We start from the raw sequence: 17183 nt of genomic DNA, 5'->3' as shown, positions 1-17183 counted from the left end.
GGGCAGGGCCTGAAGTTCACGGGCTCGGGCTGGGCACAGGCTTCATTTCAAGGCCCTTGCAGACCACTAGCTTCCACCACGTGATTCATGGGTGTGGAGTCCAAAACCAATTATTAGCCAATAGGATTCAAGCTTAATAAAGCACTTTCCACATGATAACACGGGTCCCTCTGACAGAAAAGTACTCTAGCATCCACATACGGGCATCTAACGTGAGTCACGTGACAACGTCTAAACGTCATCCCCTCGCAGGATTGATTGATTGAAAATGTTATTAACAGAGCGGGCACCGAATCCTCTATTAGTGTATCAAACATTTAGCACTTTATTAGCCACTTATTTTTCGCCGGCAGGACATTTACTGAGGACCAGCACAGCACACCACTGTGGATATTATGATATATCTGTCCAGGAGGAGCGAGGAGGACCACATTATTGGCCAGGTAAGCAGCCTAGCTAAACTACTAACGTTATCAGGCTAGCTTGGATGCTAACTAACGTAAGCTGGTCATGGTTCATGGTGACTAACGTGAGCTGTTTGTGTTATAACGAGACAGCAAATTAATGAATGAATGAAAACTTTATTTAACAGATTGCAGAATGCAGTACGGCTCAATACACACAATTGTTAAGGGGATGTAGACCAGAGAAAGACGTTCGTCTTGTTTACATCAGGGTCCCCCATTTTCAATTCATATTGACATTTATGACATACACAACATACATGACATTTATGGCATAGGGACATATAGGTATTTAGTACTGATACATTTGTGACATATGCGGTATCCAAATATACAGTACTGGTACCCCTAGATCCTGACAGAGTGGTGGTGTACATGGTGACTGATTGGCTTAAATATTAAAAAAAAAATCAAATAAAATAAATATTAATACATATATATTTTTTTTTAATAACTTTTTTTGGCATCCCCTGTTATTTTACCCACGCGACGCCACTAGTTATAATATAGAAGTATAATATAAAATAATACATTATATAAATATATAGATAAATGTGTTTGTGTGTGTATATAAATGAATTAACCTAAATGTGCAATTTAACTGATAGATACACTAAATGTATTTATTTGTGTTAATTTAATTGTGTTGATGTTTCCATTTCTGCAAAATAAGTATGTACTGTACATTCTGTTTGGTTTGGTAAACAGTGCACTTAGTCTACCAGTGTACTGTATGTGTGTAGGGGCCGGTACAATAAGGTCTATCAGTGTACTGTATGTGTGTAGGGCAGGTACAATAAGGTCTATCAGTACTGTATGTGTGTAGGGGCAGGTACAATAAGGTCTATCAGTGTACTGTATGTGTGTAGGGGCAGGTACAATAAGGTCTATCAGTACTGTATGTGTGTAGGGGCAGGTACAATAAGGTCTATCAGTGTACTGTATGTGTGTAGGGGCAGGTACAATAAGGTCTATCAGTGTACTGTATGTGTGTAGGGGCAGGTACAATAAGGACTATCAGTGTACTGTATGTGTGTAGGGGCAGGTACAATAAGGACCATCAGTGTACTGTATGTGTGTAGGGGCAGGTACAATAAGGTCTATCAGTGTACTGTATGTGTGTAGGGGCAGGTACAATAAGGTCTATCAGTGTACTGTATGTGTGTAGGGGCAGGTACAATAAGGTATATCAGTACTGTATGTGTGTAGGGGCAGGTACAATAAGGTCTATCAGTACTGTATGTGTGTAGGGCAGGTACAATAAGGTCTATCAGTGTACTGTATGTGTGTAGGGGCAGGTACAATAAGGTCTATCAGTGTACTGTATGTGTGTAGAGGCAGGTACAATAAGGTCTATCAGTACTGTATGTGTGTAGGGGCAGGTACAATAAGGTCTATCAGTGTACTGTATGTGTGTAGGGGCAGGTACAATAAGGTCTATCAGTACTGTATGTGTGTAGGGGCAGGTACAATAAGGTCTACCAGTGTACTGTATGTGTGTAGGGGCAGGTACAATAAGGTCTATCAGTACTGTATGTGTATAGGGCAGGTACAATAAGGTCCATCAGTACTGTATGTGTGTAGGGGCAGGTACAATAAGGTCTATCAGTGTACTGTATGTGTGTAGGGGCAGGTACAATAAGGTCTATCAGTGTACTGTATGTGTGTAGGGGCAGGTACAATAAGGTCTATCAGTAGAGTTGTTCCGATACCGATACCGGTATCGGAAATGCCGCCGATACTGCCTAAAATGCTGGTATCGGTATCGGCGAGTACACGTAAATTCTAGCCTCCGATCCCATGATGTAATTTATCTCCTGCCGAGTCCTGCGGAGAGTGAGGATTATAAAATGAACATGTTTTAAAGTGTGATGCTGTGTCATTTTAACAGCAGATACACTTTCTTAAATTCCATTGTCCCCGACAGTGCAGTGTGACGGGGAGCTCGGACGGGAATCGGGATGTGTTTGGCTGGTGTTATGATAGCATTAGCTGGAAAGATAGCTAGTTGGAACAACATCCGCTTTTAACGTTACATCAAATCAGATGATCGCCTGCCTTTCTCCAGGACCTAACACTGTCCGTGACCGTCTATCAACAATAATGCACCCACGGTGAATTGTATTTAAGTTAAGTAGCTACGGACTAGCGTTAGCTGACTATTACTAACGTTATCTTAATGTCAATGCGGGAAGGCGAGCTAGGTCAGTTAGCTTAGCTTGATAACGTTACCGTGTCTAAAGTTGGTGCTATTCACATAATCCAGCAATAATGGCTGCAGACCTGCAAGCAAAGTACAGCAAGTGCCAAAGGATAAGAGTCTGAGGCGGAGTTTCAAAAGAGAATGTTGAATATTTATTTTGCATCAAAAATCACAACATGAACGTTCTATCTGCCACTAGCTTACAGACTGAATAGGGTATATCTGCAGAGCCACTGAGTAGCGAGTGCAACACCGTTTAATGTCCGTGTGGATCATTGGAGTAGGGTATATCTGCAGTGCTGCAGCCCATACTCATTGATTAATGATACTAATACAAATCTATACAATCACCTGTTGTTGAATAAATACCATACGTTCTAGTTATTACTAAAAAACAGTATAACAGTATCTGAAAAAAAAAAAAAAAAAAAAGTATAATTTATATAATTCTTTAAAAAAAAAATTGTATGCACTGGTATCGGATAAATATCGGTATCGGCCGATACCCAAAGCTTAGGTATCGGAATCGGATCGGAAAGGGAAAAATGGTATCGGAACATCTCTATCTATCAGTGTACTGTATGTGTGTAGGGGCAGGTACAATAAGGTCTATCAGTGTACTGTATGTGTGTAGGGGCAGGTACAATAAGGTCTATCAGTGTACTGTATGTGTGTAGGGGCAGGTACAATAAGGTCTATCAGTGTACTGTATGTGTGTAGGGGCAGGTACAATAAGGTCTATCAGTACTGTATGTGTGTAGGGGCAGGTACAATAAGGTCTATCAGTACTGTATGGACCTGGAAGAGGTCAAGGTCCTGGCGGGATGGTGCCAGGAAAACAGACTCTCCCTGAACGTCAGCAAAACAAAGGAGATGATTGTGGACTTCAGGAGGTCGGGGGTCAAGGACTACAGCCCCCTCAGCATCGACGGGGCACCGGTTGAGAGAGTCAACAGCTTCAAGTACCTCGGAGCCTACATATCCGAGGACTTGACATGGACCACACACATTGACAGTGTTGTGAAGAAGGCACGACAACGCCTCTACTTCCTCAGGCGCCTAAGGAAGTTCCAAGTCAGCCAGAAGATCCTTAAGAACTTCTACTCATGTACAATAGAGAGCATCTTGACCGGCAACATCACCTCCTGGTTTGGGAATAGCACTGCACAAGACCGAAGCAGACTACAAAGAGTGACACGTTTAGCCGAACGCACAATTGGAGGGGGGCTCCCCACCCTCCAGAACATTTACTACAAGCGTTGCAAGGGCAAGGCTAAGAGAATCATTAAAGACTCCAGTCACCCGAACAACTGCCTCTTTGAACTGCTGCGGTCAGGCAAGCGATACCGGAGTCTCAAGGCGAGCACAGAAAGACTCAGAAGAAGCTTCTATCCCCAGGCCATCAGGCTGCTAAACGAACAATGAATGAACACTACACAACAACAACCACCAAACGCACATAGCACACACATCCACACCCACACACCCACTTTAAACAAACACACTGTAGCACCCACTCCACACACTTTATAGCACACACCCACTTTAAACAAACACACTGTAGCACCCACTCCCCACACTTTATATTTATATTTATGGATGAAGGATTGCACTACAACTCGTACACCTTACTGTAAATTGTACCTAAAATTGTACCTCATCCCATTTCTGCTTTGCACTAGATAGTACTGTACATTAGTACACTGCATATTATTGTGTATCGTATATTATATGGTAACTCAGAACATTGTACATATGTCTATACCGAACACTGTGACCTCATTTTCTTCTTCTAAATTCATGCTATATTATGTTATTATGTTATTTGATACTATCTTGTCTAGCACAGTCTCTGGAGCGTAACAGTAAGAAGCATTTTGTATGAAAGTATTCTGTACTTCTGTATGACAACTATTAAAGAACTTGAACTTGAACTTGAACTTGTATGTGTGTAGGGCAGGTACAATAAGGACTATCAGTGTACTGTATGTGTGTAGGGGCAGGTACAATAAGGACTATCAGTGTACTGTATGTGTGTAGGGGCAGGTACAATAAGGACTATCAGTACTGTATGTGTGTAGGGCAGGTACAATAAGGTCTATCAGTGTACTGTATGTGTGTAGGGCAGGTACAATAAGGTATATCAGTGTACTGTATGTGTGTAGGGGCAGGTACAATAAGGTCTATCAGTACTGTATGTGTGTAGGGGCAGGTACAATAAGGTCTATCAGTGTACTGTATGTGTGTAGGGGCAGGTACAATAAGGTATATCAGTGTACTGTATGTGTGTAGGGGCAGGTACAATAAGGTCTATCAGTACTGTATGTGTGTAGGGGCAGGTACAATAAGGTCTATCAGTGTACTGTATGTGTGTAGGGGCAGGTACAATAAGGTATATCAGTACTGTATGTGTGTAGGGCAGGTACAATAAGGTCCATCAGTGTACTGTATGTGTGTAGGGCAGGTACAATAAGGTCTATCAGTACTGTATGTGTGTAGGGGCAGGTACAATAAGGTCTATCAGTACTGTATGTGTGTAGGGCAGGTACAATAAGGACTATCAGTGTACTGTATGTGTGTAGGGCAGGTACAATAAGGTCTATCAGTACTGTATGTGTGTAGGGGCAGGTACAATAAGGTCTATCAGTGTACTGTATGTGTGTAGGGGCAGGTACAATAAGGTCTATCAGTACTGTATGTGTGTAGGGCAGGTACAATAAGGTCTATCAGTACTGTATGTGTGTAGGGGCAGGTACAATAAGGTCTATCAGTGTACTGTATGTGTGTAGGGCAGGTACAATAAGGTCTATCAGTACTGTATGTGTGTAGGGCAGGTACAATAAGGTCTATCAGTACTGTATGTGTGTAGGGCAGGTACAATAAGGTCTATCAGTACTGTATGTGTGTAGGGGCAGGTACAATAAGGTCTATCTGTACTGTATGTGTGTAGGGGCAGGTACAATAAGGTCTATCAGTGTACTGTATGTGTGTAGGGGCAGGTACAATAAGGTCTATCAGTGTACTGTATGTGTGTAGGGGCAGGTACAATAAGGTCTATCAGTACTGTATGTGTGTAGGGGCAGGTACAATAAGGTCTATCAGTGTACTGTATGTGTGTAGGGGCAGGTACAATAAGGTCCATCAGTTTACTGTATGTGTGTAGGGGCAGGTACAATAAGGTCTATCAGTGTACTGTATGTGTGTAGGGGCAGGTACAATAAGGTCCATCAGTTTACTGTATGTGTGTAGGGGCAGGTACAATAAGGTCTATCAGTACTGTATGTGTGTAGGGGCAGGTACAATAAGGTCTATCAGTGTACTGTATGTGTGTAGGGGCAGGTACAATAAGGTCTATCAGTACTGTATGTGTGTAGGGGCAGGTACAATAAGGTCTATCAGTGTACTGTACTGTATGTGTGTAGGGGCAGGTACAATAAGGTCTACCAGTGTACTGTATGTGTGTAGGGGCAGGTACAATAAGGTCTATCAGTGTACTGTATGTGTGTAGGGGCAGGTACAATAAGGTCTATCAGTGTACTGTATGTGTGTAGGGCAGGTACAATAAGGTCTATCAGTACTGTATGTGTGTAGGGGCAGGTACAATAAGGTCTATCAGTACTGTATGTGTGTAGGGGCAGGTACAATAAGGTCTATCAGTGTACTGTATGTGTGTAGGGGCAGGTACAATGAGGTCTATCAGTACTGTATGTGTGTAGGGGCAGGTACAATAAGGTCTATCAGTGTACTGTATGTGTGTAGGGGCAGGTACAATAAGGTCTATCAGTGTACTGTATGTGTGTAGGGGCAGGTACAATAAGGTCTATCAGTACTGTATGTGTGTAGGGCAGGTACAATAAGGTCTATCAGTGTACTGTATGTGTGTAGGGGCAGGTACAATAAGGTCTATCAGTGTACTGTATGTGTGTAGGGGCAGGTACAATACGGTCTATCAGTGTACTGTATGTGTGTAGGGGCAGGTACAATACGGTCTATCAGTGTACTGTATGTGTGTAGGGCAGGTACAATAAGGTCTATCAGTACTGTATGTGTGTAGGGACAGGTACAATAAGGTCTATCAGTACTGTATGTGTGTAGGGGCCGGTACAATAAGGTCTATCAGTACTGTATGTGTGTAGGGGCAGGTACAATAAGGTCTATCAGTGTACTGTATGTGTGTAGGGGCAGGTACAATAAGGTCTATCAGTGTTGTATGTGTGTAGGGGCAGGTACAATAAGGTCTATCAGTACTGTATGTGTGTAGGGCAGGTACAATAAGGTCTATCAGTACTGTATGTGTGTAGGGGCAGGTACAATAAGGTCTATCAGTACTGTATGTGTGTAGGGGCAGGTACAATAAGGTCTATCAGTGTACTGTATGTGTGTAGGGCAGGTACAATAAGGTCTATCAGTACTGTATGTGTGTAGGGGCAGGTACAATAAGGTCTATCAGTGTACTGTATGTGTGTCGGGGCAGGTACAATAAGGTCTATCAGTGTATTGTATGTGTGTAGGGGCAGGTACAATAAGGTCTATCAGTGTACTGTATGTGTGTAGGGGCAGGTACAATAAGGTATATCAGTACTGTATGTGTGTAGGGGCAGGTACAATAAGGTCTATCAGTGTACTGTATGTGTGTAGGGGCAGGTACAATAAGGTCTATCAGTACTGTATGTGTGTAGGGGCAGGTACAATAAGGTATATCAGTACTGTATGTGTGTAGGGGCAGGTACAATAAGGTCTATCAGTGTACTGTATGTGTGTAGGGGCAGGTACAATAAGGTCTATCAGTGTACTGTATGTGTGTAGGGGCAGGTACAATAAGGTCTATCAGTACTGTATGTGTGTAGGGGCAGGTACAATAAGGTCTATCAGTGTACTGTATGTGTGTAGGGGCAGGTACAATAAGGTCTATCAGTGTACTGTATGTGTGTAGGGGCAGGTACAATAAGGACTATCAGTGTACTGTATGTGTGTAGGGGCAGGTACAATAAGGTATATCAGTACTGTATGTGTGTAGGGGCAGGTACAATAAGGTCTATCAGTACTGTATGTGTGTAGGGGCAGGTACAATAAGGTATATCAGTACTGTATGTGTGTAGGGGCAGGTACAATAAGGTCTATCAGTACTGTATGTGTGTAGGGGCAGGTACAATAAGGTCTATCAGTACTGTATGTGTGTAGGGGCAGGTACAATAAGGTATATCAGTACTGTATGTGTGTAGGGGCAGGTACAATAAGAATTTTCTTCTTCCTGTTCTTTTCGGTCATGGAATTTAGTGGAGCATATGAAGTGATAGATATGTACTGTTGGACTGTAACAATTCCATGTACGAATAAATAAAAATTAAATGAAATGAAAATTGAAGTGTCTTTGCTAAAGGACACTTGGACACGCCGCCCAGGAGGAGCTGGAATCGAACTGGGAACCTTCCGACTGACCCGACTACCAGACGACACAAGCTCCACCTCCTGAGCCACCGTCGCCCCCGGTGTGTTAATGGTCACCTCGTGTTGTACTCCTTCCACTTGTCCTGGTGTTGCATCAGCTTCTGATGGGTGTCCTCGACCTCCTCCTTGACCTCTGCCACGGCCCTGCGGGCGGCCTCCAGGGTCTGGTGGGCGGGGTCGCTCTCGGGGAGCTTCTGGCACAGCTCCTCCATCACCTGCAGCCGCTTCTCACAGACGGACTGGGGACCCTTCTCCCTGAAGAAGCCCTGGAGGAAGACAACCAACCGCTAGAGGTGATCCACCCGTTTCAAGCCCCGCCCTTTTTTCTTGATCCTCCAATCGCAAATGGAAGTGGAAACGGAAAAGATAAAAACTTATCAAGCAGGATAGAAACATGGTCTCCGGTTCGGGAATCGAACTGGGAACCTTCCGAGCCACTGTCTCATCTCATCTCATCTCATCTTATGTTGTCTCATCTCATCTCATCTTATGTTGTCTCATCTCATCTCATCTTATGTTGTCTTATCTCATCTTATGTTGTCTCATCTCATCTCATCTCATGTTGTCTCATCTCATCTCATCTTATGTTGTCTCATCTCATCTTATGTTGTCTTATCTCATCTTATGTTGTCTCATCTCATCTCATCTCATGTTGTCTCATCTCATCTCATCTTATGTTGTCTTATCTCATCTTATGTTGCTTATCTCATCTCATCTTATGTTGTCTCATCTCATCTCATCTCATGTTGTCTCATCTCATCTCATTTTATGTTGTCTTATCTCATCTTATGTTGCTTATCTCATCTTATGTTGTCTTATCTCATCTCATCTTATGTTGGCTTATCTCATCTCATCTTATGTTGCTTATCTCATCTTATGTTGTCTTATCTCATCTTATGTTGCTTATCTCATCTTATGTTATCTTATCTCATCTTATGTTGCTTATCTCATCTTATGTTGTCTTATCTCATCTTATGTTGCTTATCTCATCTTATGTTGTCTCATCTCATCTCATCTTATGTTGCTTATCTCATATCATCTTATGTTGCTTATCTCATATCATCTTATGTTGTCTTATCTCATCTTGTCCTGTCTTGTCTTCGATGCTGTTGCTTCCCCTTAGTTGCCCCCCCCCCCCCCAGCTCCTCAGTTGCCCCCCCCAGCTCCTCAGTTGCCCCCCCAGCTCCTCAGTTGCCCCCCCCAGCTCCTCAGTTGCCCCCCCCCCCCTCAGCTCCTCAGTTGCCCCCCCCAGCTCCTCAGTTGCCCCCCCAGCTCCTCAGTTGCCCCCCCCAGCTCCTCTCACCCTGTGCTCCTCAGTTGCCCCCCCCCCAGCTCCTCAGTTGCCCCCCCCAGCTCCTCAGTTGCCCCCCCAGCTCCTCAGTTGCCCCCCCCCCCCCAGCTCCTCAGTCGCCCCCCCCCCTCACCCTGTGCTCCTCAGTTGCCCCCACCCCCCCCAGCTCCTCAGTTGCCCCCCCCCCCCCTCTCACCCTGTGCTCCTTGACCAGCCGCTCGCTCCCCATGCCGGCCAGGTGGCGGTTCTCTCTTGTCAGCTCCGCCTGGCTCTCCTGCAGTGCGGCCATCAGCTTGCTCCTCTCTACCTCCACCTTCAGGTGCAGGAGGTGGAAGGGGGCATCCGACTGCACGTCCTGGGGGAGGAGAGAGGAGGACACCGCAGGGTCAGACGTGTTTTTCATGCTGTACGGTTGGATTTATTTTGTGTCGTGATAGGTTTAGTTCATTGATCTAGTATTTGATGTCAATATCTTATGTATCTGTGCACCCATTGTCTCCCCACGATGTAGGCTGTAGGACCGTGGCTGTGTGTCTCCCTCCACACACACACACACACACACACACACACACATACACACACGCACACATCTCCCCCCACTCAGCTGTCGGGCCCGTGATTTGTTGGGGTGTTGTTCGGCCAGCGGAGACTCTTGTAGGGGTCTCCCCCTGCCTATATCTGGAACCCATTAGCCCCCCTTCTGAGACACACACACACCACACAGACAAGCACACACACACCACACACACACATACATACACACACATACATATACACACACCCCTCCCCTCTTCTCTCTTTGTGCAAGAGGGTATAAATATGTCATGTCATGTGTCTTCATTCTGCGAGAGGCTGAGCCCGTGGGCTGCAGGAGAGTTCTCTTCTCTGTGTTCCTGTGATCAACAATAAAGACTCCGTGAATACAACTTTGTCGCTGTGAATCTGTCAGCTGGTCCATACTAATATCAATTAAAGAACTTGGGTGGGAGGAATTCCCTAACAAGATGGAGGCGCTGCTGAGATTGGTTTATTTGGGCCAGCTGACTACCCAAGAAGGACGGAACGAGAACTCCTGACATCAGAAGGAGGAAAGGAGGACTGGAGACACTTGAGAAGAAAAGGTGCAGAAGATCCAGACATTCACACCAGCTGTCTGCCGCGCGTCTGAATCAGGGGAGAGATGCCAGGAGCAGCCCCTCAGACGTCCGAGACGAGACCACCAGACGACCCTCGACCAAGAGACAGGCAGGAGGAGACGAAGGACAGGCCAGGGTGAAGAGAGGCAGACTGGAGGAGGAGGTAGCTAAGCAGCCGGGCCAGACCGCTGCCCCATATCCCCTCCGCCCAGGCACCGCAGCCAGGCACCGCAGATCATCTACGACAGGAGGAAGAACAGCAGGAGGAGAGCCACTGAGGCAGAGCTGAAGAGACGGTGGGCCAGCTGAGGAGAGCCGGAGAGGACAGTCCAGAGACACTGAGGAGGCAGCAGACCAGAGGAGACACATTTGCCTAGGGGACCGCACCCTGGAACGGGGACCAGCTCAGGAAGGAGACCCACGCCCTAGAAGACAGGACCAGGGAGTGCACTGTAATAGAGGGGGGGTTGTATCCTGGGTTAGGTGTACCTGAGTAAGGGGGGTCCAAGGGGGTGGTGTATTGTCGGAAAAGTTGAAAATCTGTGTCTCTCTCATTCTTCTCTCTCTCTCCCCCCCCCCTCCCTCTATCTCTCTCTCTCCCCTCTCTGACTGTTGTTGTCCCTCCTGGTTTAGGTGTGATGCGTGTAATGGATGACAATCGACGGGTACATATCCATCAATGAACTATTGTGTGACATATTTGATTAATATGTCAAAGGGGGATTGATAGGTTTAGTTCATTGATCTAGTAATATTTGATGTCAATATCTTATGTATCTGTGCACCCATTGTCTCCCCACGATGCAGGCTGTAGGACCGTGGCTCTGTGTCTCCCTCCACACACACACACATACACACACGCACACATCTCCCCCCACTCAGCTGTCGGGCCCGTGATTTGTTGGGGTGTTGTTCGGCCAGCGGACACTCTTGTAGGAGTCTCTCCCTGCCTACATCTGGAACCCATTAGCCCCCCTTCTGAGACACACACACACCACACAGACAAGCACACACACACACCACACACACACACACAGATACATATACACACACACCCCTCCCCTCTTCTCTCTTTGTGCAAGAGGGTATAAATATGTCATGTCATGTGTCTTCATTCTGCGAGAGGCTGAGCCCGTAGGCTGCAGGAGTTCTCTTCTCTGTGTTCTTGTGATCGACAATAAACCATCCGTGAATACAACTTTGTCGCTGTGAATCTGTCAGCTGGTCCATACTAATATCAATTAAAGAACTTGGGTGGGAGGAATTCCCTAACAGTCGCTGGGGGATATTAGTAAGTAAGTAAGTAAGTAAGTAAGTAAGTACATTTTATTTGTATAGCACTTTTCACAGGGAGAACTCACAAAGTGCTTTACATACAACAGAAATAAAATATAAAATATACAAATAAAAAAGCAAGAACCATTCAAATGATAAGAAACAGAACAAAAATCACAATGCATATCAAAGAAAAAACAGCAGACATATTTTACACCTGGAGGAGAAGCTCAAACAGTACCCAGAATCCTGTTGAAACAGTAGTGTTTTTAGCTGATTCTTAAAAATATCAACAGACGCTGCAGTTCTTAGGCCACGAGGAAGAGCATTCCAGAGTCTAGGCGCTACAGACTGAAAGGCTCTGTCACCTTTGGTGATCAGCCTGGTGCGAGGAATGACCAACAGATCCTGGTCAGCTGACCTCAGGGTCCTGCTGGGCACATAATGGTTCCAGCAGGTGGGTTAAATGTTCAGGTGCCTGGCCGTGCAGAGCTCTAAACGTGAGCACCAGGACCTTGAACTACGCACTATGAGTTGAAAATGGGGGACCCTGATGTAAACAAGACGAAAGTCTTTCTCTGGTCTGCATCCCCTTAACAATGTGTGTATTGAGCCGTACTGTATTGTACCCATTCTGCAATCTGTTAAATAAAGTTTTCATTCATTCAACTGAACTCTAAACATTACAGGATGTTAGGGTGTTAAAAACTAACAATAGCAGGAAACCATGAAAGGAGATGTCTGATCTGAAAAAGGTTCCATTGTGATGAATGATGATATACTCTAAGAAGATATGTGGAAGTGCATCACGGCGTCGGGAGATTCTTCTCCTCCATCTGATATCATCCACAAATGCACCTTTAGAGCGGGGCCAGGAGTCCATTTGATTGATGATTGGTTGACATCCTAAAATTCCCACACATTTGAAATGTTTATAAAGATAAAGAATCGCACAGTATTGGAAGATTTTGTGGGTGTTTGCTCTAAGCTTGCCGCAGTAGTCGGTGACACCGGTGTTACTAGGTGTTCAGACTCCACTGAGTACAGCAGCTATTCTTAGGTTTCACTTTCACTTGGTTTTAACTCCACGTTGAAGCGGAGAGAGAAGACTCTGGAGACGACACGACACGTTACACAACGACAGCGGAGGCTTCTGAAATATTTCAGATTAAACTCTGCAGCAGAGACAGCTCGACTGGAGAGGAGCTCAGAGGACCAGTCCAGATAATAATAATAATAATATAATAACAGCGATGTTATCCTCGCCGTGGGGCCGACCTTCCAGTGTTTGTGCAGCTTCCTGACGGTCTCCTGCAGGGCCTGCTGCTCCTGCGCGGGCAGGATGTCCGTCAGCTCGTCACAGGCCTTGAGGAAGGCGTTCAGGACCCGCTGGTCCAGCTGGCCGAAGAACTCCTGTGGAGAGACCATCAAACATCATAGTCGGTGTCTCACGCTCCATGGAGTAGCTCATGTGTTACATACACGTTACTCATTCGTTGGTTTAAAGCCTCAATCCAAAAATTGTTTTGACCATGTAAAAGTGGCATGTATTTATATACGGTGTGTTCTTGGGAGAGTTTTATTTAGACATTTTACAGTCACAAATACAGACAGTAAATACAATGTAAAAACCAAAATGTTGAGATACCCCTACCGGAGGTAGAACAAAACACAAGAATGTTTTTCCTCATCTCTAAGGTCTCCCATATATGAAATGGATTCGTGTATACAAATATTTTACTGCAAAACTTGTTAAATTGATAGATATTGTTATACACCCCCAAAGGAAAAAAGAACCAAAATATAGCCTGGCCGTATGAGAGTTGAGACATATAAACTCATGTAGATTAATAATACAAGCTCCAAGAGCTTTCAAACTTGACATGCTAGCAGTCAGACAGTTGCTTAACATAATAGAAAAACCTGGATGTGAATATGGTTTAAAGCCTCAATCCAAAAATAGTTTTGACAATGTAAAAGTGGCGTGTATTTATATACTGTGTGTTTCTTCAGTCTAGTCTTACCGTGTGTTTCTTCAGTCTAGTCTTACCGTGTGTTTCTTCAGTCTAGTCTTACCGTGTGTTTCTTCAGTCTAGTCTTACCGTGTGTTTCTTCAGTCTAGTCTTACCGTGTGTTTCTTCAGTCTTACCGTGTGTTTCTTCAGTCTTACCGTGTGTTTCTTCAGCCTAGTCTTACCGTGTGTTTCTTCAGTCTTACCGTGTGTTTCTTCAGTCTTACCGTGTGTTTCTTCAGTCTAGTCTTACCGTGTGTTTCTTCAGTCTTACCGTGTGTTTCTTCAGTCTTACCGTGTGTTTCTTCAGTCTTACTGTGTGTTTCTTCAGTCTTACTGTGTGTTTCTTCAGTCTAGTCTTACTGTGTGCTTCTTCAGTCTAGTCTTACCGTGTGTTTCTTCAGTCTAGTCTTACCGTGTGTTTCTTCAGTCTTACTGTGTGTTTCTTCAGTCTAGTCTTACTGTGTGTTTCTTCAGTCTAGTCTTACCGTGTGTTTCTTCAGTCTTACCGTGTGTTTCTTCAGCCTAGTCTTACCGTGTGTTTCTTCAGTCTAGTCTTACTGTGTGTTTCTTCAGCCTAGTCTTACCGTGTGTTTCTTCAGTCTAGTCTTACCGTGTGTTTCTTCAGTCTTACCGTGTGTTTCTTCAGTCTAGTCTTACTGTGTGTTTCTTCAGCCTAGTCTTACCGTGTGTTTCTTCAGCTTAGTCTTACCGTGTGTTTCTTCAGTCTTACCGTGTGTTTCTTCAGTCTTACCGTGTGTTTCTTCAGCAGCTCCTCGGGGGGGCCCCCCCTCTCCGACAGGCAGCCCTGGGACACCTTGAGGACCTTCTCCAGCTCCAGGCGGGACTCCTCGAACCTCTTCACCAGGCTGCTGTTGGCCTCCACGTGCCTCCGCCACTCAGTGGACTCTTTGATCATCGACTGGAACACACACACAGGAGACCAGGTGTGAGCAGCACAACACACACACAGGAGACCAGGTGTGAGCAGCACAACACACACACAGGAGACCAGGTGTGAGCAGCACAACACACACACAGGAGACCAGGTGTGAGCAGCACAACACACACACAGGAGACCAGGTGTGAGCAGCACAACACACACACAGGAGACCAGGTGTGAGCAGCACAACACACACACAGGAGACCAGGTGTGAGCAGCACACATCACAGGAGACCAGGTGTGAGCAGCACAACACACACACAGGAGACCAGGTGTGAGCAGCACAGATCACAGGAGACCAGGTGTGAGCAGCACAACACACACACAGGAGACCAGGTGTGAGCAGCACAACACACACACAGGAGACCAGGTGTGAGCAGCACAACACACACAGGAGACCAGGTGTGAGCAGCACAGATCACAGGAGACCAGGTGTGAGCAGCACACATCACATGGAGTCTGATCTTTTCAGTTCTGATTCGGGCACTAAATCAGATACAGGTTTGATCTTTTTGCAATGTGACCTCAGTCTGAACAGTCGACTTTCATGCAACTTTTACGTCACTCTAGATTGACATTTGTCACAAACTTTTACGTCCATCCTCTTTATTGTTCGTCTGTGCTGCCGGTCAGTTCAGCAGCGTGACCGCTTCACACTGGAGTCTGATATTGACCACATCTTTTAAATAATGTGAACAGCCAAACAAAAAAAATCTGATCTGAGAATTGATCTTGCAGGTGAACTTAAAGTCCCTCTGGCGATGATATATCATATAATAAAGATTTTCTTTAGTTATTAGTTAGTACTTTTTCTTTTTTTTTATCCACTTTTTCTCGTATTTCTTCGTATTATCCAATTCTCCCCTCCCCTGTCTTGAATGTTGCTAGACCATGCCCCCCACTGGTCGGTTGTAGTGAGGATAGAAGCCTTGCATCACGTGTCCCCTCCGGTACACGAGGAGGCAGCCTATCGCATCTTTTCACCAGACAGCGCGATCTCTCAGCGGCGAGGAGTAACGTGTGGGAGGCTCACGCTGCCCCCGATACTTCCCGTCTCTGCTGTACAGGCGTCACCCGACCGACTGTCGCTGTCCACAACGTCCAAATCCCCACCCATCGACTTCCACCTGCTGACTCTGCCAAATGAGCCAGTGCGACGGCCGGCCCAAGCCGAAGGCAATGCTGAGACTGGGATTCGATACCGATTCGATATCAGTACCTGTACTGTACTGAGGTCAGTGTTACCTGTACTGTACTGAGGTCAGTGTTACCTGTGCTGTACTGAGGTCAGTGTTACCTGTGCTGTACTGAGGTCAGTGTTACCTGTGAGGACGCCTGCAGGTCCGCCACCCTCTTCTGCAGCAGAGACATGTCCAGGTGCTCCAGGGTCTGGCTGCCGTCCAGAGTCCTCTGGATGCCCTGGTGGTTCTTCTCGATCACCGTCAGACACTTCTTACAGCTCTGCGTGAAGGTCACCAGCTCCTGGAGAACAGGTCAAACAGGGCCGTCAGGTCAACCAGTGCCGTCAGGTCAAACAGGGCCGTCAGGTCAAACAGGGCCGTCAGGTCACACAGGGCCGTCAGGTCAAACAGGGCCGTCAGGTCAAACAGGGCCGTCAGGTCAAACAGGGCCGTCAGGTCAAACAGGGCCGTCAGGTCAAACAGGGCCGTCAGGTCAGACAGGGCCGTCAGGTCAGACAGGGCCGTCAGGTCAAACAGGGCCGTCAGGTCAAACAGGGCCGTCAGGTCAAACAGGGCCGTCAGGTCAGACAGGGCCGTCAGGTCAAACAGGGCCGTCAGGTCAAACAGGGCCGTCAGGTCAAACAGGACCGTCAGGTCAAACAGGGCCGTCAGGTCAGACAGGGCCGTCAGGTCAAACAGGGCCGTCAGGTCAAACAGGACCGTCAGGTCAAACAGGGCCGTCAGGTCAGACAGGGCCGTCAGGTCAAACAGGGCCGTCAGGTCAAACAGGGCCGTCAGGTCAAACAGGGCCGTCAGGTCAAACAGGGCCGTCAGGTCAGACAGGGCCGTCAGGTCAAACAGGGCCGTCAGGTCAAACAGGGCCGTCAGGTCAAACAGGGCCGTCAGGTCAAACAGGGCCGTCAGGTCAGACAGGGCCGTCAGGTCAGACAGGGCCGTCAGGTCAGACAGGGCCGTCAGGTCAAACAGGGCCGTCAGGTCAGACAGGGCCGTCAGGTCAGACAGGGCCGTCAGGTCAGACAGGGCCGTCAGGTCAAACAGGGCCGTCAGGTCAAACAGGGCCGTCAGGTCAAACAGGGCCGTCAGGTCAAACAGGGCCGTCAGGTCAAACAGGGCCGTCAGGTCAAACAGGGCCGTCAGGTCAAACAGGTCAAACAGGGCCGTCAGGTCAAACAGGGCCGTCAGGTCAAACAGTGCCGTCAGGTCAGACAGG

General features: G+C 46.5%; 1 protein-coding gene across 1 annotated transcript in view; it reads right to left on the bottom strand.

The window, feature by feature from the left end:
- The window catches only part of syne1b (spectrin repeat containing, nuclear envelope 1b), a gene marked incomplete at its 5' end in the record, with an annotated part of 448744 nt that overhangs the window by 329124 nt on the left and 102437 nt on the right, over nt 1-17183 (bottom strand). Inside the window, 5 exon segments of the mRNA XM_084310306.1 lie at nt 8173-8381; nt 9603-9761; nt 13096-13230; nt 14583-14750; nt 16095-16253. Of these exon segments, the coding sequence (XP_084166432.1) occupies nt 8173-8381; nt 9603-9761; nt 13096-13230; nt 14583-14750; nt 16095-16253 (830 nt within the window).

The sequence above is a fragment of the Notolepis coatsorum genome (assembly GCF_963971535.1).
Source record: "Notolepis coatsorum genome assembly, chromosome: 3".
NCBI classification, from domain to species: domain Eukaryota; kingdom Metazoa; phylum Chordata; class Actinopteri; order Aulopiformes; family Paralepididae; genus Notolepis; species Notolepis coatsorum.
The sequence above is the reverse complement of the archived record's forward strand: the minus strand, read 5'-3'. Positions and strand labels throughout refer to the sequence as shown.